This window comes from Pseudorca crassidens, chromosome 10 (genome assembly GCF_039906515.1).
Source record: "Pseudorca crassidens isolate mPseCra1 chromosome 10, mPseCra1.hap1, whole genome shotgun sequence".
Classification (NCBI taxonomy): domain Eukaryota; kingdom Metazoa; phylum Chordata; class Mammalia; order Artiodactyla; family Delphinidae; genus Pseudorca; species Pseudorca crassidens.
In genome coordinates, this window is record NC_090305.1 from 7,055,485 (window position 1) to 7,078,255 (window position 22,771).

Consider the following 22,771-nt stretch of genomic DNA (forward strand, 5'->3'; position numbering starts at 1 on the left):
TATACACATCGCCAGGAAGAGAGAGCAGTAACTATGATCTGCTTAGATCTTAAGTGAACTAAGGTTTGGAATGTGTATCAGCCCCAGCCATCCTCCCAACTCCATCTCTGGACACTGCCCACATCAAATTGTCAGTATTTCTCCACTGTAGTCTTCTCCCCAAGATCTGGCTCAAACTTTTTCTGAAAAATCCTTCACCATTCTCAAGCGAATTCAAGCCATCGTGTTCTCCAGGTGTTTATGTGTGCATTCTTTTTTTTTCTTTTTTAAAGTGTTATCATATTACTTTGATGTTTAAGCATACATATATTTCATTGGACTATGAGCTTTCCCAAATCAGGGCACATATCACATAGCTTGTAATAAGCATGCGATCAATATTTGTTGAATAAATGACTAATAAAAGAATAGAATGAGTGAAGACTTGTTGAATTTAATGGATTTAAATTTTTAAATAGAAAGACAGGATATAGTTACTCACCAAACTGAAAATCTGTGTTTCTCCAGTTCCTCCAAATAAGATGTATCCTGAGAATAATCTTCAATTTCTCCAGTTTTCCAAGCAGTTGATTTTTCCTTCACAGAATGAAATGAAATTAAATAAATGGGGAGAAAAAGTATTTTAGCAGGGAGCAGATAGAAAGTTTACCTGGCTTCAGTGACAATTTTCCCAGAATGACTTATGGAATCATTGGTCATACAGAAACATAGTTAGCCATGATTTTGCATTGAAATTATGGCTTTATATTCCAGATTCTCTTACTAAATTTTCATGTCTATATTGGCAGACTGTGACATGTTCATTTTCGTATTATCTCACATGGAACAGATTCTATAAATGTTGTTAGAATGAAAACAACAACATCATAACCATGGTTATAGTTTTCGTATTAAATCCAGACTATTGCAAGTAAAGAAGATGCAGCTTGAACTAGCTTTTAGCAGAAAGGAATTTGGAGAAAAGTTTGACCAGCCAGGCTACTGCGAAGGCAAGGAGTCAGCTGGATTTCTGGACTAGGGGAGCAAAGGAATCAAAGGCCACCAGGATTCCTTTCCACCCTACCTCTACTTTGTTTTAGCAGGCCGCTTCATGTTAGCATTGGTTCCAAAAACTCCTGAGTTCCACAGTCTCAATAACATCAATTTAAACTCAGGACCATACAATGTCTGTGGAGCTGATTTATGAGAACTTGAGAAAATCATGTGACCCAGGATGATGGTTCCAGAAAACAGATTGCCTCATTGGAGAAACTAAACCCTATAATTCAACCAAGGATTCTGAAGAGCCCGGCTTTGGAGAGGAGTGGGGAGAGAGGGAGCATCTAACCTAGACAGACTCTTCCCTCTTCCACCAAAACAGTTAAACTTTTATCTGTTTATATATTGAAGTCTCCCATACAATTTAATTACAAAATACTGCTGACAAAAAGGCATTTGTAAACCACTAGCTACAGAAGAAGTTAGACATGACTGGCACTTATAAGATAGTTGTGCTAATGTTCTTTCCTTTTCTTTAGACCCTTCTCAAGTGTTTTTGATCATAATTTATAAGAGGCTCGTTACTTGAAATTCCTTGATATCAATTCATACAAGTTTTCGCACAAGTCTGTAGCTGAAATATTTTGCAATTGCAGAATGCTTTTGGGATGCACAGGTCATAGTAACCAGGAAAACCCTGGAGTGAAACTCAGGTGTAATAGATGCGTCATCAAATCTCTACAAGGTTCATTTCTTTTATTATAAAATTGATTGATTTGATCACCTTAAGAACAAAATTCATTTATGAGAGCCATCAACTGAAGGTACCTTTGGTTGTGGTCTTTTTTATCTTTCTCAGACTCTATAGCTCCTGTGCCAATAAAGGTACTTTTAATCAGATTATTTACTGTTGGTATTTTTAATTACTCCATTCCTGAGTAAGTTAAAGTGTGTCAAAATTCTTTAAAATATATGAGAGCTCTGAATTGTCCCAACTAAACAAACGTATTTGATTTGCACACCTTACCTGATTGCTAAAAACATGCTTTTGTAGGTATTTAACCTTTAAATTAGATGGCATTTTTATTTATGAGATGTTTACATACTTTATTCAGTCTTACTAAATAGAAAGTTGAAATGGCTATCAAGAATTATACCAAGGATGTGGTTTACCCACCAAACCTCCTGATTTGTTAAAAAATACGTGTTCTATGATATAGTATATTAAACTGCTTTCTATTTGGTTAATCGGTTAATGTCTATCTTGATTGTTCAACTAAATTCATGGTAAAAATGGTATGTAGTATATATTTCCATGTATCTTTCACAGCTCCTAACACGGTAATAAGCACATAGTAAATACTCAAGAATTAGTTATTAGAAGTCACTTCATTAAGTATTTATATTACAAGGACAATGGACTACCTCAAGTTGCTAAGTCACAAAGAAAAACACCTGTTAACTCTAAAAATAACAAAAGTTTTCTGAACCTTTGGATTTCCTTTAAAGCATGTTTAACTTAACGTGCTAAAAATTCCTTCAAATGGGTGTTTTGGAAGACATAAAGTCACAGACACTTGTTCATCTCCAAAGAAATGAACCCAAAGAGGAACAAAAACCCAAAGAAAATAAGAGTTTTAAACCCAAAAAGATATAAATATGTACAGCAAAATTCCCAGGTGAGTGAGTACCGGAGTGTGTGAGCCTGAATGAATGTTCACATGAATACACTCAACAATCTGATCGACCAAGCACAAATTCTTATCTTGAATCTATGCCCAACAACTAATACATTAAATAGGATATCATCAACATTTAAAGACAGAAAATAAATCCTCTGGTCCATGACAACTTTAAGTCCCTGAAGCCAAAGAACATCGTTATTAAAAAATAATAATAATGAAGTCTTCCAACAGCATTGTCTTTAGAAAGATGAATATCTATACTTTAAAGGAGAAATTGGTAGTGCAAATTTGTTCTGGAATGGCGCATTTCACATATCATCTGTATGGCTACTCAGAGTCTGACCGATCGCAGAAACCACTATTAAATATGTAAATATAAATTGCTAGAATTCAGAATACGATTTTCAAGTTCACGAGCTAAAAATGTGGTCTGTGAGGATGGCCATTCAAATACAGCATCAATGAGGAAGCAATACACATACACTCTTTCAAACACAACACAAAATGAGAGCCAAGAAGTGTTTTATAGAATTTTCAGAAACTAAAGTGTATTGTGTTGCAGTCAACAGGGCCAACAAGTGACGGTCAGAAGACTCTCATTCGAGTCTTCTCGCTACTTTGGAAACTTAAATTATTTAAAGTCCATGAATTTGAGTTTTTTAATCTGAAAAATGGAGATAATATTTGTCTTGCATAGATCGCAGGATTTTTTATGAAGACAAAGTGATATAATAGCTATAAAATTCTTTCTGGGGATGGAAATGATAGAACTTAACATGCTTTAGGACATTAAGGATATAAGTAGCATCTGGTACAGTGCAATATATAGCGTGGGTGATCAAGGGAACATTTAACATCCTTTATTGTGCATTTATTACAGCATTTCTAAGAAGCTGCCTAGTAGAAAATACTATAGGAAGACTTAAGATATTAATTTATTAATATTAAGATATTAAGATAATATTAAGGTATAAGACAAGATATTAAGTCTCAAAGTTGCTCCTGCTCGCCGCAAACAGAGAAAGCCCACATGCAGCAACGAAGACCCAATGCAGCCAAAAATAAATTGCTTAAAAAAAAAAAAAAGTTGCCCAGCTCATGAAATGAAAGACCCATTTAATTGTGTTATATGATAGAAAGCAAAGCCCAGGGTTCCTACCTTGTCGTTTAGAGGTTGTTACCCCTTAGCAATAATTCCTTCCATGGACCATTTGCTTAATGAAGAAGGGTGATGATGATGGGACCGATGAGAAGGTAAGTCTTTGTGCAGAGAAAGAGAGTTTGCAGTTCACAGGTCAGTGGCACCAGTGCAGTGGAAAAGCACTGCGGCTCTGGCACAATTAGGCTCCACTTAGCAGCAGCATTTTTTCCCCAAACTCTTTACAGGGTCTTTGTGCAGAGCTCTGGGGAGCACTATTCATCTGCCCATCTGGCCAGATGAAGAGCAAGGGGATTGTTTCATCAAAAGAGAGAGCCTTAGAAAGAGGAAATAGTGAATAAAGAGCTGAATCCTGAGGATTATGAATGCTTTTGAACTGCCCTGGGAAGATCAGAAGTGAACAGCACCATTTTTTAAGAAGGCAGGGGAGGACAGTTTGGGGTGGACGAACGGTGCTAAGAGGCTTGTGTTAATAGGATCACAGAACTGCAAGTCATCGATAACAACAACAAACACCAGGTGCATCTGAAGTAACAAAGCAAATAAATATGACATCATGTTCAGTTCCATCAGTGTTGTTATTATCATCTAAAAAATAAAAACCCATAGCTCCAAATCAAATCCAGCCTAAATCCTGAGACCATCCAACAAGAACACTATTTCCTCTTTCTTTAATTCATTTCTGATGTGTGTTCCAGAGAATTTTTCAGGACAGGCTTTCTATCAGCAGTATCCAGGGAGAAGCAAGGTGCTCCTTCCTGGCTTGGTAGCTCAGGATTTACCCAGAGAGACCTCTCGGGTAACTAACCCCTTGGGTTTCTGTTTCCGCCCTCTGGATGACAACTAACATCTCTGACCACTTTGGACCACACATTTTGATTGTTTTCTGGCTCCGTGTTATTTGAAAAATGAATGCCTCACGTGTGGAGTTCAATATTAACCTCAGTTTCCCCACAGCCACCCTATCAATTGCCTGGGTTAGAGTCTTTAATAGCAGTTGAAGATTCAAATTAATTCCTATTACTATGAGAAGATGAGGGGAAAAAAAGAACACACTTAAATTGGCATAGAGGGTCTCAGATTTAGATTTAGTAGATGGTATAACCTCCCTTGTACTTGCAACTTGGGTGTATTTCTGGCTCTGTCTTCCCACAGCACTGATGTTACAAAGATGTATTACCAGCAGGCACAAAGCTGCTTCCTAAAGCAGTTCAGAGTTAAGACACCTTCTCAAAGTGCCTGACCCTCAGGGAAGAGCTTACTCCTCCAAACAATCGACTAGCAATTTGGGGAGTATAACATTAAAAATAAAATGAAAAAGAGAACTCCTGAATTGAACGGTGAACTCAGAAAACATAGGGAAGAATTTTAGGTTTTCTGAGTGATTGCATTCTTTCTCATCTTACTTAATTCAGTCTTTCTTCTAATCTCAAAATTTATGATCAACAAATGACATGAAAATTTTACAAAAATATTTAAAATGCTAATATTAGGTCCACAATATCCTAGAAATCTCACAGATGTATCCTTCCTTTAGCCTCCAAAAAAATATACATAAAAGTGCCTAATACATAAGATGTATAAAGGATGTAAGTTTTTTTCCTTTGTAGCAAATTGTCCTTGGTTTCCATAGCCTATTCTTTAAATTAAGGTTATAAGACCCAAGAAGTAGAAAACATACACCTGGCTGAAAGGACAAAGAAATAAACAACTTTTTGAAGTATTATTTCATGATGGATACAAATATGGATTCTAGAAACAGACTGGTTCAAAGCCCAGCTATACACTTGTCAACAATGTTTTTTTTTTTTGGCTAAGTTGCTCCATCTCTCATGCCTTATTTTTCTCACCTGCTAAATATAGAAAATATGTCAATAGCAGTATCTATTCCATTAGTTTGTTGTGAGAATAAGACAGTCATTTGATGTGAAGGACCTGAGAACATTTTCTGGCCTCTAGTAATTTCCTAGCACTCAGTGAATGTTATCTTTCACTGTTACACATTTCACTAAACTTTTGATTTCTAAACTTTCTTCTTCTGCAATACAAAAACAACTGTAATTGTAAACGCTGTTAAGTAGTCATCTAGACATTAAAAACCCATTTATTTGGGGTGGTGCAGTGGTTGAGAGTCTGCCTGCTAATGCAGGGGACACGGGTTCGAGCCCTGGTCTGGGAGGATCCCACGTGCCGCGGAGCAACTAGGCCCGTGAGCCACAACTACTGAGCCTGTGCATCTGGAGCCTGTGCTCCACAACAAGAGAGGCCGAGATAGTGAGAGGCCCGCGCCCCGTGATGAAGAGTGGCCCCCGCTTGCCACAACTAGAGAAAGCCCTCGCACAGAAACGAAGACCCAACACAGCAAAAATAAATAAAATTAATTAATAAACTCCTAGCCCCAACATCTTCCTAAAAAAAAAAGTGTACTTTAAAAAAAAAAAAAAAACATTTATTTGATTAGATGGTTGTCCACTATTTAGAGGTGGAAACAAGGTTTACTTTAAAATCAGTCTTTAGAGAATGGCATGAAAGTTGGCTCTATAGACCTGTATTAATTTAGTCAGCATACTGGAGTATAAAGATAATAATTCAGATAATTTGTATGAGAAAGGGCAGGGTTGGAGAGAAATCCTTTTACTTTGATTTTCTAGCCAGGCTAAATTTTCTGAATACTTAAAACTCGAAGTCATTTGGTCTATATAGATAAAGATTTTGGAAATGGTTAAATATCAAAAAACGGGATCCAGTAACACCAGTAAAATTAATTTAACCAACGTTTGGAAACCCAGGCTATGTAATTTGTATAAATTCATCAGGATAGTTTCTGGATTGATTTCATGGCAGCCAGGATCATGCCAAATAAATACAGTACAATCAGCACATTTTCTAATCACCCTGCCCAAGATGGAAAGAGTCTTGTAGACTGGTTAATTTAACTAAAGTCTTCAACTGCTTAAAGAAGTCTGATTCGGATGTAATAAAAAATTATTAGCATTACTGATTTCACAAACGTTAGCTGCTTTACTATGCCCTGCACTTCAAAACCTGCTTTGATGACCAAATTACTTTCTACCTGGAAATATATTTTAAGAAATCATAGTTGATAATCAGGACCGTCGTTTTCATGGTCAAAACCAACTTCTATAGCCTTCATCTTACCTTATTGTGTAATTCATGGTCTTCTTTTGAGAGACTGCGATCACGGTCCATAGGGCAGGGACCAATTTTATTAGAAATGCTTCCTAGGGTTAAAAACAAAAGGTGGAAAAAAATATTATAGATTTGTACTTCAGAGGATATGTAAGCTTACACTGCTGAAATCTAAGAGTTTATATAAAGCCTGACAAATGGGGGTAAAAGAAGGAATTCTCTGGAGGCTCTGAGTTGTTCTATGCTCCCAGTTTTAATTCAGTCAATGCATGAACTTCAAGTAGAACTTTACCATTGGCCACACCACGGGGATGTAATTTACAAGCAGCAGCTGTGTCTGATCTGCTTTCCGGGTAGGATTCTTTATCCTCAGCTATGTTTCTGTGATCAAGTTTTCAAAGAAATTTCTCTGTGCCTCACACCAGTATTCCATTATAAAACCTTGAGACTAGACAGTTCTGTTATCTGTGTGTACCCAACACTTCTCACCTGAGCAACCTTTATCATCTTTTGCAAGACTTGTTTTATATCAGGGTTTCTCAACTTCAGCACGAGCGACATTTTAGATTGGTTAACTCTTTGTTTGGGGGCTGTCCAGTGTTTTGTAGGATGTTTAGCAGCAACTCTGGCCTCTACCTACTAGATGCCAAAGGCACCCTTTACCTCCCCAGCCCTCCCCTAGTTGGAGACAATTAAAAATGTCTCCAGACATTGCCAAATGTCCTTTGGGGAGCAAAACATCCCCAGTTGAGAACTACTGCTCTAGATCAAACATCCCTTGCAGATAATGTGTTTTGCTCATCTTTCTCCTATTATGTCCAGCACAGTGCCTGAAATGGAATGCCTCCTCAACAAATGTTTCTTAAATTATAAACAAAGAAAGATAGTACATAAGCAGGTATATCTTTACCTTTACGACTGTCAATCCATTGGCTTGACCTCTCACTTCAATGAGCCCGTGTGCTAAGGCCTATCCCCAGCATCTTGTGACAAATACCCTGGCCCAGAAGCTGCTAGAGATTGGAGTACCTTAACAGAGCCACAGCTCTTACCAAGAGGTTGACCCAAAATCTTTTTTTAAAAAGTACACATGCATCATATACCATGAGCAGTCACAGCCTTGCTGCCTGTCCTCTTCTCTCCCTCTAGGGATTAAAGGCTGCCATCCTCAGCCCTTTGGAATTGCCTTTGTGTATGTTTTTAAATGAGCTTTCCAGCGTGTAAAATGTTGAGGACATGGTCTCCCTGTCTGCATGCTTTGGAAAACTTTTCCTCCCTAAAGATGACCCAGCCAGCCTCATGAACATTCTCTAAGTTTTTTATAGTGCTGGTCGCTGAAGAAAAATTCTTTTACCTTTGCTTCATCTGAAAATGTCTTTATATCAACCTCAATTCATGAAGGATTTTTTGCTGGATACAGATTTCTGAATTGACATTGTTTAGCATTTTACATATGTCATTACATTGACTTCGGGTCTCCATTGTTTCAGATGATAATGTCCATCATTTCTCAGATCACTGTTCCCCTTTTTGTAATATGGGTTTTTTTCCTTCTGTCTACTTTCAAGATTTTTGCTTTAACTTTGTTTAACTGTGTTCAGCAGTTTCATTATGATATTTTTAAATGTAGCTTCCCTTGTATTTATTCTTTTGGGGTTCACTGAGAGTATTCAATCTATGAGTCAATATATTCCATCAAATTTGGGGGATTTCCAATCATCACTTTTTTAATACATATTTTCTTCCATTTTATGACCCTCTTTTCTTACCTAAGATTCCCATTGTATGTATGTAAAACTATGTGATATAGCCCCATGGGGCTCTCTGAGTCTCTCTTCATTTTTCTCCCAGCTTTTTCTTTTCTGTATTTCAAATTCGTTAATTTCTTTTAATTCTTGGATTCTTCAGTTCTGAAACTTCCATTTGGTTACAATTTTATAGTGTCCATATCTCTGCTGAGATGACCTGACTATTCATTCATTAAAACCATACTATCCTTGAATCATTTGAAAGTGCTTTTTAAAAAATTATGAACATGTTTATAATGGATGTTTTAATGGTTTTTCCTGCTAAATTTAATATCTGAATCATCTTACAGTTATTTTTATTCACTATTTTCCCTGTCTAAGGTTTATATTCTCCTGTTTCTTTGCATGTCTAATAATTATAGATTATATAATGGATACTGTAGAACTGTAGGAGACTCTGGATTCTGTTATCTTCCTTGGAAAGATGTTCATATTTTTTTCCTAGTACACAGTTCAATTACTGGCTAATTTTATTAAACTTGCGTAGGCTTAAATTTACATTTTTTCTTTCTTTTTTTTTCTTTTTTTGCTGCGTTGGGTCTTCGTCGTTGTGTGCAGGCTTTCTCCAGTTGCTTTGAGCGGGGGCTGCTCGTCGTTGAGGTGCTCAGGCTTCTCATTGCAGTGGCTTCTCTTGTTGTGGAGCATGGGCTCTAGGCATGTGGGCTTCAGTAGTTGGGGCACGCGGGCTCTAGGGTGTGTGGGCTTCAGTAGTTGTGGTGCATAGACGCTAGAGCACAGGCTTGGTAGTTGTGGTTCACAGGCTTCAGTTGTTGTGGCTCGTGGGCTCTAGAGTGCAGGCTCAGTAGTTGTGGTGCACAGGCTTAGTTGCTCCACGGCATGTGGGATCCTCCCGAACCAGGGCTCGAACCTGCGTCCCCTGTCTTGGCAGGCAGATTCTTAACCACTGCGCCACCAGGGAAGTCCGTAAATTTACATTTTGTTTTAGCATTTCTGTGAAAAACTAAGAGTTTCCAAGCCACTCTAACTTACCAGAACTCAACTTCAGGTCTCTAACTCTTCTACCATTACTGTCAGAGCTTTGTTTTAGGCTTAAAATAAGCCTCTCTAGAGCATGGTCTTTATTCCTAATATGCAGACTTTTGGCATCTCAGTTTGCTGTCAAATTGAAAATGAGGTATTAACATGACTCTCCTGACTTGAATGCTGCCTCTGTTCCAACTCTAGTTATCGCTGTTCTTCTCTCAGGTCCATAGTCGTCACTTAGCAAACCTCCGTTGTTCTCCCTGTGGCCATGTACAGCATTACCCTCAGCTAAGGACTCACGGCTGGGGCGTGGTCCCTGTCCTGATTTCTGGGCTCCTCTCTGCACAGCTCCCTGCTCTTTCTCACTCTGCAGATTCTAGCTACTTTGTCTCAGCTTAATGGGACTTTCTCTGCTTGAATTTTGCTTCACTGCTTTAGAGTCAGAATTTTTGCCAGGTAGACAGCCAGGGTTTTCCTCAAAAGTTTCTCTTCTCTCTGGGATCAGCAAGTCTTGTGCTTTCTGATGGCCAATGCTCCATGACAATGAAAACATTAACATGCTTCATACGTTCTCTCCAGTTTAATGGCTGATTGTAAAAGAAGAGCTAGTCTGGTACCAGCTACTCTGCCATAGCTAAAACCAGAAGTTGCAGTGTTGTTTATTTTTTAATTAAAAGTAGGAATGGATACATAAATTGGTCACAGGCTAACTAGCACCCACGTTTATGTGTTAGTAATACAAATATAGGTTAATTACTTTGAAAGTCCACTTTATTTTATGGAACCACTACTCAATTTAATTATCAGCTCATCTTATATTGAGAACAAGATGAAATATTTACAAATAACAGTAACCTGCTGATGCCTTTGGAATGTGTCATCTGGGATCACCCAGAAAAAATAAATGGAACAGTCATATTTTTAATAATACATGAGGTGCACAAGGAAAACACTTGTCAAAACTGTATGATGTTTCAGTACCCTATCTATATATAAATGCACATGTTTATAAAAGTGTGTTTTCCCTGTGTTGGGCTAATCTTTTTTACTTGGCATATTTTTAATGGTTTTTTCCAAATGACCTTTGTAAAATTAATCAAGGATCTGACACTGTCCTTTGGAGAAATGCAAAGAAAGAATACTGCTTACAGTAACCTTTGCACAAAGAACAGCCAGAAAATGACAAAACAGAGAAAACATTAATACTGAAAAAAACTAAAGCCTGAAAGTGGAACTAACTGAAAAATGTTGCCTTTTTGTTAGTAATATTTTCGTGGGTCTCTGAAATTTTATTTTCCCTTTATTTTCTAAACCACTGTCTTTGTTCTTAGAGATCAGATGGATTTCTCAAAACAATCTAAGTAAAATACAGCGCAGTTTTTCAAGAGCTCTAATAGTGAAGAGCATCTCAAATTAAAGATGAGTAAAATGTACAGAAAATATGTGTAAAAAATACAAATACCGAAAACCTAGAAAAATGTCTGCAATTAGACAGGATGGAAATCTAAAAAGAAATTAAATGCAGTTGTAATACATTTCCTATTCTTTTCTTTGAGAAAATTACTACTGAAGTGAGGAATTTCTTCCTCCTGTAATTTAAATGTTAAACTGCCAGATGTGTGTCTCATGCTTGAAGAGTCGAAGCTTTGCATTATTTAGCATATTAAGAATCACAGAATTTTAAAAAGGGCTCCTTTATTGCCTGGAGGTTCTAATTAAGTAAACCTTAGCCTGGTACATTTAAAACTTGCAATACAAGAGATTTTGCTCTCTTTTTTTTCCCATAGTCAAATCACATCTATATAATAAACATGGAAAATCTGAGATGATATAATTTTTCTTTTGCTTGAAGAATTAAAGCTATCTATTATTTTAAGAAGTTTTTAATAGAGGCCAGCAATCTAGAAGACAACTCAGGATTCAAAATACTTTTTAATCATTGCAAGTTGCTTTCCTTATTTATACCAAATAATGTGTGTTTCATAAAGGCAGTTCTATACTATCAATCTTACTCTCTCTTCCTTATTTTCCCTGTCTCTGCTGTGATCTCAACTATTCTCCTCTTGTTAGACAAAAACAATGCTAAGGAGCAACAAGAAGATCATAGGTTTTAGATTGATATTATGTTTTTGTGCATTTCTGTGTGCTGTTTATCCGTGTTAAATATCTGATCACACAGCACTAATTAGCTGTCCTTTCAGCAATTTGCGGAAAGAGTTTCAGCAGCTAAAGTAAAAACCATAATCAAATGGAAGCCCTGTAGGCACCCAACATTCATAAATCATTCCCTTAAATACAGTTATTTTTGCCATTGTAGAAAATGTCAAAGGTGTCAACTCTGTCCAAATATACCACTTAACAGTAACTATTTTAGTAAATTGACTTGAAATGCATTCAGCTTACTGACAGTTAGAAGCACATGATCTAGTTCACAGTACAAATGAATAGGTTATAGGCCAAAATAAATACCAAAGTACGAATTCTCAACGACACGTTGCCATAACCATGGCTGCAACCACAGACCAAAGTCTCAGCATTGTTTATCTACGGCAGAAACAGATGCTTAAAATTTTTGAAATCTGGTCGTTTATATCTAGTTTCTAGTTAAGAAAGTAAAAATGTTTTAACCACTTTCAAAATAAGGGTCGAATATCTATTTGAGGATATTAACAGTGAATGAACTAGAAATTACATAAATGCAGGTAATGACTTGATAACATTCTCTGCTAGCAGCATAGATTGAACCTATAAACTAACTTCTTGGATGCTGCCAACATAAATAGATAAATGTTGGTCATAATGTCAGGGAACAAATTCTATCTTTTCTTCATGGGAAGAACAAATGAACAAACTGATCTTCAAAAATGAGACTCTTGACAAAGGGCAAGTACCATAGAATTGGAGCTCAGGCTTGGCCAGGATTAGTCCCCCTAAAGCCTCAGATATTTAGTAAAAGGTAAAGTGCTCCTACTATTTTATGAACTGCTTTCTTAGAAGTGTTAAGAAGCTTAATGGTTTCAATATTTGGGGATGTTTTAATATTAGTGACATCAGGAATGCAACAAAACTATTCCCAATTTCACTTCTGCCCAAACCTCTAAGGCATAATCTGTCCACACAGACCTCAACCCATGTGGCACTTTGGTACCACTTATGAATATCAACAGTTAGTTGATTGATAATAATACATTATATTTTATGCAGTATTTTTCAGTTTATTAAAACAAATTTACATATGTTACTTATTTAATTCAAGTTATTTTTTTTACCTTTATAGCCAGCACAGAACCGTAAATATTTCTGCCATCATATCAACCAGTAGTGATCTCTGAATATTTTGCATTTTCAGGATGAAAAATAGACTCATACATGCATGTCTTGCCTAATAAAATATTATTGTAATGTAAGAGCAGGAATATACGTGGTTATTCTTTCCAAGAATAATTTTTAAACATCACCCATTTCTGCCATCCTTAAAAAGATTGCATCCTTTTATGAAAGTTAGCTTCTTTTTCCCTTATTCTTAAAAATATTAAACTCTCCACCTTAAGTACAATGAAAGAATTCAGAAATTTTAATATGCTGCTCATGAGCTTTCCTTGGTTATCATCACTGACAATTTCATTGAACTTAGAACACCCAAAGCTACTTAGAATAATAAATTATTTTACCCACTAGTAAGTCCTTATTGTTAAGAGAAAATTACGGGTAAGGATAGAGGGAATCATTGCCCAGTACTGAAATTAAGCAGGATATGGACATAGCCAAGTGTATTTTTCTCATTATAGTAACTAATACAATAACACAAAGGTGATTTAGTGAGCACCTACTGCATGTATTGCACTCTACATAAACTACTACTAATCCTCAAGTAAGGCCTGTTATCCCCCCTTTATAGGTAAAGAAGCAAATGTTCACAGATTAAGGAACATGATAAACTACATTAAAGGGTAAGAGTCAGGGTGTGAATGTAAGCCTCCCTGCCTCCTATATCCACATTCCATTTCTTCCATGAAACGTGCACAGGTCTGCATTCTCTTTCAATTTCTTTCTTGCACATTTCCAGTAGGTAGACAGAGATCAGGGCTAGTTGTCACAAAAAGAAATAAAAACAGAACGTTGACTCAACACCCTAACTGTTGACTTTTAGCTATTCATACTAGGGAGAAGAGGAATAGTAATATCTTGAAGAAAATAATGGTAATAGCTAACATTGTTGAGTTCATACTACATACCAGGCTTTATAGATTTCAATGTCCCAAGTTAGTTACTAATTTTAAACTCTTATCCTCAAAACTGTTTTAAAACACTTCAATGAGTAATAGATGTTACCAATTCAAATTTTACCTCCTTCCCTGAGGATATTATGCTAAGTAAAGTTTGCTAGTCACAGAAAGACAAATATTGTATGGTTCCACTTATATGAGGGACCTAGAACGGTCAAATTCAGAGAGACAGAAAGTAGAAATGATGATTGCTAGGGACTGGAAGAAGGGTAAAACGGGAAGTTATTATTTAATGGAGAGTTTAAGTTGGAGAAGATGAAGAAATTCTGGAGATGGATGGAAGTGATGGGTGTACAACATTGTTAATGTACTTAGTGCCACCGAACGGTACAATTAAAAATAGTTAAAATGGTAAATTTCATATTATCTATATTTTGCCACAATTAAAACATGTTTTACCTCCATATTCCTCAAGCCCTAAATGAAATGCCAATAAACTTTTAAAATGCTGTAGTGCCCCCAAAACAAAACAAAAAACTGAGGGGACTTCTGGTTGGGACCAAATGGTATACACTTGTTTCTCCCTTCTTCTCCTCTCTAAGCATAACTAAAAAGCCTGGAAATAATGTAGGATGTAGCCAAAGGAAGTTCTGAAAGTTATAAAGAGGATGGAGAGATGATTATAGACCCCAGGCCTAGAGCAACAATATAGGACAGGGCAGCCCATGCTCCCTCCCACGCCACCCAACAGAAGAAAGTAATCCAGAACGAGCATCTCCAACTCTGTCCTATTAGCAAATAGTGGTCCAGGTAGGACCCTATCTACCCTTAGAAAGGAAGTCCCACCAACATCAGGTGAGTCCAGCAGCACTGGAGAGCAGGATAGACCAGAACCTACTGAAATAAGCATCCAGGTGGTGCCCTCTCCTTCCCTGCAGCTTGAAACAGCCTTCCTCCCACCAAGAGACGACAAACAGGTGGCCAAGTGGTACCAGCAGGGGAATCCCACCACAATTAATTCCTAGACCAGAAAGTTTCTTAACATCCTGAGGCTGGAGACTCCCTTCCCCACCTAAAGGCAGCAGGTGGCCAGGCCTGGAGAAGCTCCTTCTGTCTTCCCAGACGTCACCAGCAGGGTCCAGTGGGTGTGCCCCAGATATACAAGCTGAATCACGCAGACCAAAATAGCACATTTTCCAATTGCTGAAAGAAAGATTTGTCAACTACAAATTCTATATCCAGTGATTATCCTTCAGGAATGAAGGCAAAATACATTCTCAAATGAAAGGAAACAAAAAGAATTTGTTGCTAGACCTTCCCTAAAATAATGGCTAAAGAAAGTTCTTCAAACAGAAAGGAAATTATAAAAGAAGAAATCTTAGAGCATCTGAAAGGGAAAAAAAGAAAACATCAGAAAAAGCATCAAAGATGAGTATATATAATACACTCTTTTTACCCTCATGGGTTTTAAAAATCACACTTGATGACTGGAACAAAAACCATAACACTGTGTGGTACCGAAGACAATGATATTTAAAAGTGGGGAAGGTAGGGCTTCCCTGGTGGCGCAGTGGTTGAGAGTCCGCCTGCCGATGCAGGGGACGCGGGTTCGGGTCCCGGTCCGGGAAGATCCCGCATGCCGCAGAGCTGCTGGGCCCGTGAGCCATGGCCGCTGAGCCTGCGCGTCCGGAGCCTGTGCTCCGCAACGGGAGAGGCCACAACAGTGAGAGGCCGGCGTACTGCAAAAAAAAAAAAAAAAAAAAGTGGGGAAGGTAAAGGGACTGAAATGTAAGTAAAGTACTTACACTTGACCCAAAGTGTAAAATACTGACACCAGGAAACTGAGACAAATCAACATATGTATAATGCCATACCCAGAGCGACTACTATGAAAAGTACACAAGAGATTTGTTCAAAAATTATCATCAAATCAGGATGGAATCCTAAAGAGGGTTCAAGTAATGCACAGGAAGGCAAGTAAAGAGGAACAGAGGAACGAAAAACAGAGGAAATAATGAGAAAACAAATACTAAAATGGCAGACTTAGTCCTAACATACCCAAAGTTACCCTATATGTAAATGGTCTAACTATACCAAGTAAAAGGCAAATATTGGCAGAGTGAATTTTAAAATATGACCTAATTATATGCTATTTACAAAAAAAATGCACTTCTAATCCAATGACAGGATAGATATGTTGTATTTTCATTTTTATTCAGTTCAAACTTTTTTGAGACTTTGTTGTTTTGCTCCACAGATTATTTAAAAGTGTGTTTAATTTCTAAGGTTTTAAAAGTTTCCTTTTGGTTTTATGTTAATTATTTCTGGTTTGATTTTATTATGATTACAGAAAACATTTTGTATGATTTCAATTCTTTTCAATTTTATGAGGTTTCTTTTATTGTCCCAGGATATATTTGTAAATGATTCATGGGCGCTTGAAAAAAATGTATATTGACCAATTTTACATAATCTCCTCTAGAAAACACAGGAGAAACACTTCCTAACTCATTTTATGAGACCATTATAACAATACTGACACCAAAGCCAGACAAAGACAGTACACTAAAAAACAAAACTACAGACCAATATCTCTCAGAAACTTGGAAAATTCTCAAGAAAAAATTAGCAAATTGAATCTAACAATGTATGAAAAGAGTTATACAGTTTGAATATATGGCTACAGTAATCAAAGCTGTGTGGTGTCGGGACAGACATGTAAGTCAATGGAAGAGAATAGAGAAGCCAGAAAAAAAGTTTAGAAAAATATGCTAAGTGGCTGATTTTTAAGAAAGGTGCAAAACCATGTCAATGGAGGAAAAACAGCCTTTATGACAAATGGTGTTGGAGCAACTGGCAAAAAATAATAATAGTAAAATAAAATAAATTAACCTAAACTTCATTCCTTATGTTAAAAATAATTCAAAATGGATTTGCTTTTTGAAAAAAAAACAAAAACAGGAGAAAATATTCAGGAACTTCAGGCAATGAGTTCTTAGACTTGACACCAAAGCCTGATCCATAAAAGGAGATGGATAAATTGGACTTCATTAAAATTCAAAATCTTTACTCTATGAAATACCCTGTTAAGAAGATGAAAAGGCAAGCTGTAGACTGAGAGAAAATATTTGCCAAGTCCATATCCAACAACTACTGGTTTTATTCAGCATGACATGTATTACGGGCAAAAAATCAAGATGATGAACCCCTGATTTTGCTCTGACAACTAGTTCATCACACTTTATTTCATGACAATTATTCATACACATGACGCCTGATTCCTGCAAGTCTGAAAAAGGAAAAAAAAAAAGATGTTTTATTACAAGTTTAGGTGAAGGTGTAAGGAGATACTATTAATTGTGGTTCAAGAAGAAAATGCTGCAATGTTTTAAGAAAATGCTTACACCTTTTAAATATTTGATCTTAGAAAGTTTGATATGCATGTGTCTGTGTGCACATGTGTTAATATTTCAATGCTGGAGAAGACACACTTGCTGATAAAAGCAATACACCAGCCTGAATATAGATCAACTAACTAATGAGAATTTGTTTGGAAAGAGAGGGTTAATAGTATGGGAGGAGAAATATTTGTGCTTTAGTGTTCTGTATTGCTTTTCACTGAATTATGTTTTCACAATCTACGTCTGTTAACAACATTACCGCAGCCAATGTCTTTAACACTAGCATTATGCCTTGTATATGCTTATTTCTATGCGTGTTGAAAATACTGCAGGATCTTTTTTACTACAACTTTAAATCTACAAAATTCTAAACACAAGATTCTAGTGAAACAGTTCTGTGTTCATTTAACAAGTTATAGACTACAATCTTAACCAAAAAAAATAGTTGTGGCTTTGCAAACAAAGGTTGATCACACTCGCTGGCCTCTAGTAATGTAAAATAGTCAATGTGTCATGTATTTGTGCTACAGAGCATCAAGTCCTTCTATCCTTCATTGCCAAGGTGTCAACATTCAAGAGCAGACTGACTTTTCTTATAAAATGAGTTTAATACCAAAAAAGATTGCTTTCCCTCCTATCTCATGCTAAAGGAAATATTTACCTGTTTGACTCGAAAGCCTATTTTTCTAATTTATATTTCCTATTTCTTACTCCATATGGATCATCTAATTAGACTGAATGGATCATTGTGGATAAAAAGACTGTCGCTTTCTGCCAATTTTAATTTCAATGATTTCCACATTGAACAAAGTCAGTCACATGCTCATAAGAAAGAGAACTAAATCAGTCAGACCACTGAAGTGTTCAAAGCCAGCCTCATGTTTAGAAAGAGCTAATGAACCCATTTATTCACATGAGGTCTCACAATGTCATTTATTTTTTATTCCCATTTGGAGTTTGACGAAGATAATACTGAGCCAAAGGAAATGCTACCTGCTAAAGACTTGCAGAAAGTACCTATAGTGTGTCCTCTTTGGATAAATGCCAATCCATGTTCTACGCATATGAAGCATCTAAAATTGGCAAACTCATGGAATCAGAGAGTAGCATGGTGGATGCCAGGGGCTGGGGGAGGGGGAGGATGGGTATATGCTAATCAACGGGCCTAAAGTCTCAATGATGTAAGATAAGTTCTAGAGATCTACTGTACAACATCACATCCAACTACAGATACTGTATCGTACACTTAAACATTCGTTAAGAGGGCAGATCGCACACAGTGTTATTACTACAATAAAAAAAATTTAAAGAATGGAAGAGCCTGCAGTAAAACACCAATATCAATATTATAAACTGGAGCAATTGGAAAGCTACGTCGGATGGGCTGCTACTTTGTCACGTGTAAGGAGCAAATCCTCCCCAGTTGGTCATGGTTTCTTTCGTCATAATTTGCGTTAGTAAAAACAGAATAAAAGTACATTTTATCCCTACAGTTCTTTATTTCCAACTTATCCAGATTGTGTGTTCAGCTCTGGGGACTTCTGGGAATGTCCAGATTGAATAATGGGGCCAGAGACAAGTGTGTCTTGTCACAGGTCTGTTGTAACCCTTCCTTCCTAAACCACTGCTCCCAAAGCTTTTTAGAAATGCTCCAATTGTCCTAACCTGCTAGGTCCATTTCAGTGTCTCACATTCAGTCAAGAACTATGATATTATTAGTTGTCTCTATCCACTTCTGCAATATCATTTTGCAAGGACGTGTGTCCTAATACTGAGGCACTGAGTATCGGCAGACTAAATGAGAGAGATTGGCCAAGGAAAAATGGAATTATTTTCATAGGCAGTACATTTTTAGGAGTGATTGCTGAAAACACAAGGCACACTTGCGTTTGTTAACATATTTGCCACAAGAGATTAAAGATCACACACAGACACAGACGCACAGATGTGCGCGCGCGCACACACACACACACACACACACACCATGATGTGTGTGTGGAGGAAAGAGTATTTATTACCCCTTCCCTAAAGACCATGGTCAGCAAAGTGTGTATACTGAAAACGATTTTCAATTGTTTCAAAAAGAAAAGGAAGTTCTTTAGAAAAAATAATGACTTCGTTAGTAGCTCTAAAAATATTGATAATTTGAGGGGTGTTGAAATGGCTTATGCCAATAGACTGGGAGAATGATAAACCTGTTTGAACGATAACACAACCCCATTGCTTTTTTATGTTCCTTACTGCACTGTTTAATAGCACAGGCAGAGAGGAAAAATTGACTGTGATGAATGTATGAGACCAAATAAAATGTTAAGGGTGTAAAATGTCCTGAAAACACAAGCTGTAATCTGATGTTGTCGATCTAATCCACACACACTCTGTAATTAGAAACATATCGGAACAGGGCAGCAGCACATTTGTATTTTTCCCTCAGACCCTTTTTTTGATCATTCACATGTGACACATTCATTTTTATTGCCATTTCCACTTAAAAAAAATTTTTTAAGGTAGCATAAAACCGCCCATAATGTTTTGAGCCCTTCTAAATTATTTTTCAGTTTTCTCTCCTGAAAGGAAATAACACAGCAAAGATTCCAACCTGATGGAAACGTTTTAAGCCCATCTCATCTCTCTGTGCTCCAGATCCTTTTGACACACCCTTCTCCCTTCTTTCTTAGCGTTAAACTGCTTCTCCACTTCCTTTACATCAGTGGGAACACTTCCCTTATGGGTGTCAGGATCTCTCAGAGGGGTCAGGGGCTGCCCCGCAGAGGAAATGACAAGCTGTGAAATGGAAAAGAACAATTTCTTCCACATGTTCCTTTGCTCCTGGAGCAGTGCGAGGTTGTCAGCCAGCATCACTTTGGAAGCAAGCAGGACTCTGCATCGTAGTCCTGTCAAAACTAATTTACAATTAAAGACCTGCACGACTGCTTAAAGCTTTTTCAGTTCCAGCAGTTTTCTGAAATGACTTTGAGATTGAAGTGGTTCAAACCAGAAACCATTGTTGTAATTAACCCCTAATGGTGAAGAAGCTCACAAAATCAAAGTTTAAAACAATTATCATATTTTTTAATGAAATCTGTTAAAAAATACAATCCTTACTCTACGTCCAATTAACATCTGTGTGGAGTTTCCCCACCTGAGCCCCAATTTGGGGAGTTTAATGTTGCAGCTATTGGAAGTCTTAGTCTGTAAATAAAGTTACAAGGTGACAACTTCATTGATCTGTAAGAAGGAAGTGAGGAAGGAAAGAAGGAACAAATGAAGAAACGAAGGAAGGAGGGAAGGAAGGGAGGGAGAAGAAAGGAAGGATTTACCTTGACCGTTTGATGCTTTTTAAAAAAAGATTTAAATTATTTTAAAATATTTTGCAGCATTACTATGATTTTAAGCTTTTGTTTGTTTGTTTGTTTTGGCCGAGCAGCATTTCGTGTGATCTTAGATCCTGACCAGGGATCGAACCTGTGCCCCCTGCCCCTGCAGTGGAAGCACAGAGTCCTAACCACTGGACCGCCAGGGAATTCCCAGCATTTCTATGATTTTAAATATTTAGATGCGTTTCCATGATACACTAAATAAAGGCATTTTAAAATTGCAGGTAGGGCTTCCCTGGTGGCGCAGTGGTTAAGAATCCACCCGCCAATGCAGGGGACACGGGTTCGAGCCCTGGTCCGGGAAGATCCCACATGCCGCGGAGCAACTAAGCCTGTGCACCACAACTACTGAACCTGTGTTCTACAGCCCGCGAGCCACAACTACTTAGCGCGTGGCACACCTACTGAAGTCCGCGCACCTACAGCCCGTTCTCCACAACAAGAGAAGCGACCGCAATGCGAAGCCCGCGCACCGCAACGAAGAGTAGCCCCCGCTCTCCGCAACTACAGAAAGTCCAAGTGCAGCAATAATAGACCCAATGGAACTAAAAATAAATAAATAAAGTAAATAAACTTACTTTAAAAATTGCAGGTAATTAGTTTTTTATGCAGATTAATCCCTTTGAAACATACTATGGTTCCCTGAGGTTCAATTCTGCACTTAGATAACCAAGTTAGATCACTTACGCTGTTTGAAAATCTAGAAATCCACGAGAACAAACGTCATGTCTAAAAACTGCCTCAACATTTCACCAAATGGTGATTCTGAAGTAGGCATTCCAAATTCTTAAAAGCTTGGACATATTCTGTAGAAGCACTCATTCCTTAAAAGCTATACGAACATCATTAGAGTTACACACAGCAGGAAATGATTCGGGACAGTCTCTCCACAAACTCACCTCTGTCAAAAGCAGAGTTAGGTGTACTAGTTTCAAATAACAGATTCCTAATTTTCCCACAGAAACACGTAACAACAGACTTACAAATTACTAAAAAAAAGTCTATATCACTATGGTCTGGGGTAATCAATAGTGCCTGAAACTTGCTTTCCTTATCTTACACTTGAGGGCACGGTGGCCTAAAGACTTCTGGGAACACGTTGTGTAGAGCTGTCTAAAACTAGCCACGTGCTCCCACACAGTAAGTCTCTTCATGAATGAACGCACTAAATAAGCTCTAGTGACCAGCTTGTCCGTGGCTCCCTGTTCTGAGTTCCAGTTTTATGGGTCTGAGCTGCTCTTCATCTGTGCTTCTTCTCTCACTGCTGTTAATTAATTTGCCCTCCATTCTGCCTCTACTTCACGGCGCAGGTGGGGCATAACAGTATATACCTATACCAGGCAGAACCCTCTCCCCAGGCTGCTTAAAAAGTCACTGAAATAGAACCACACACATATAGCCAATTGACTTTTGACAAAGGTGCAAAGGCAAGTCAGTGGTGAAAGAATAGCCTTTTCAACAAATAGTGTTAGAACAACTGAACATTCATATACAAAACAGTTTACCTCCAAGGGATCATTGCTCTAAATGTAAAATGTAAAACTAGAAAACTTTCGGAAGAAAACATGAGAAAATCTTGTGACAGAGGGTTAGATAAAGAGTTCATGGATGAGATATCAAATGTACGATCCATTTAAAAAATTGATAACTTGGCCTTAAACAAAATTCAAAACTTTTACTCTGTGAAAGACACTGTTAAGAAAATTAAAAGTCAAACTGCAGATGGGGAGAAAGCATTTACAAACGACATATCCAACAAAGGATATGTATCCAGAACGTATAAAGAACTGTCAAAACTCAACAGTAAAAAACAACAAAAAAAGTTAAAAACCCAATTTAAAATTGGGCAAAAGACTTGCACCGATCCTTCACCAAAGAGTATATATGGATGTCAGATAAGTGCATATGAAGATGTTCAATGGTATTAGCCATTAAAGAAATACACATTGAAATCACAATTTTGGATTTAGTTTAAATACAAATTAGAATGACATTTAGAAAAA

The 22,771-nt window shown here is 37.3% G+C and overlaps 1 protein-coding gene across 1 annotated transcript in view; it reads right to left on the reverse strand.

The window, feature by feature from the left end:
* LOC137232222 (uncharacterized) overlaps positions 1–22,771 on the reverse strand; it is a gene marked incomplete at its 5' end in the record, with an annotated part of 196,164 nt that overhangs the window by 72,219 nt on the left and 101,174 nt on the right. The window contains 3 exon segments of the mRNA XM_067753681.1: positions 482–589; positions 5,051–5,067; positions 6,982–7,064. Coding sequence (XP_067609782.1) covers positions 482–589; positions 5,051–5,067; positions 6,982–7,064 — 208 coding nt within the window.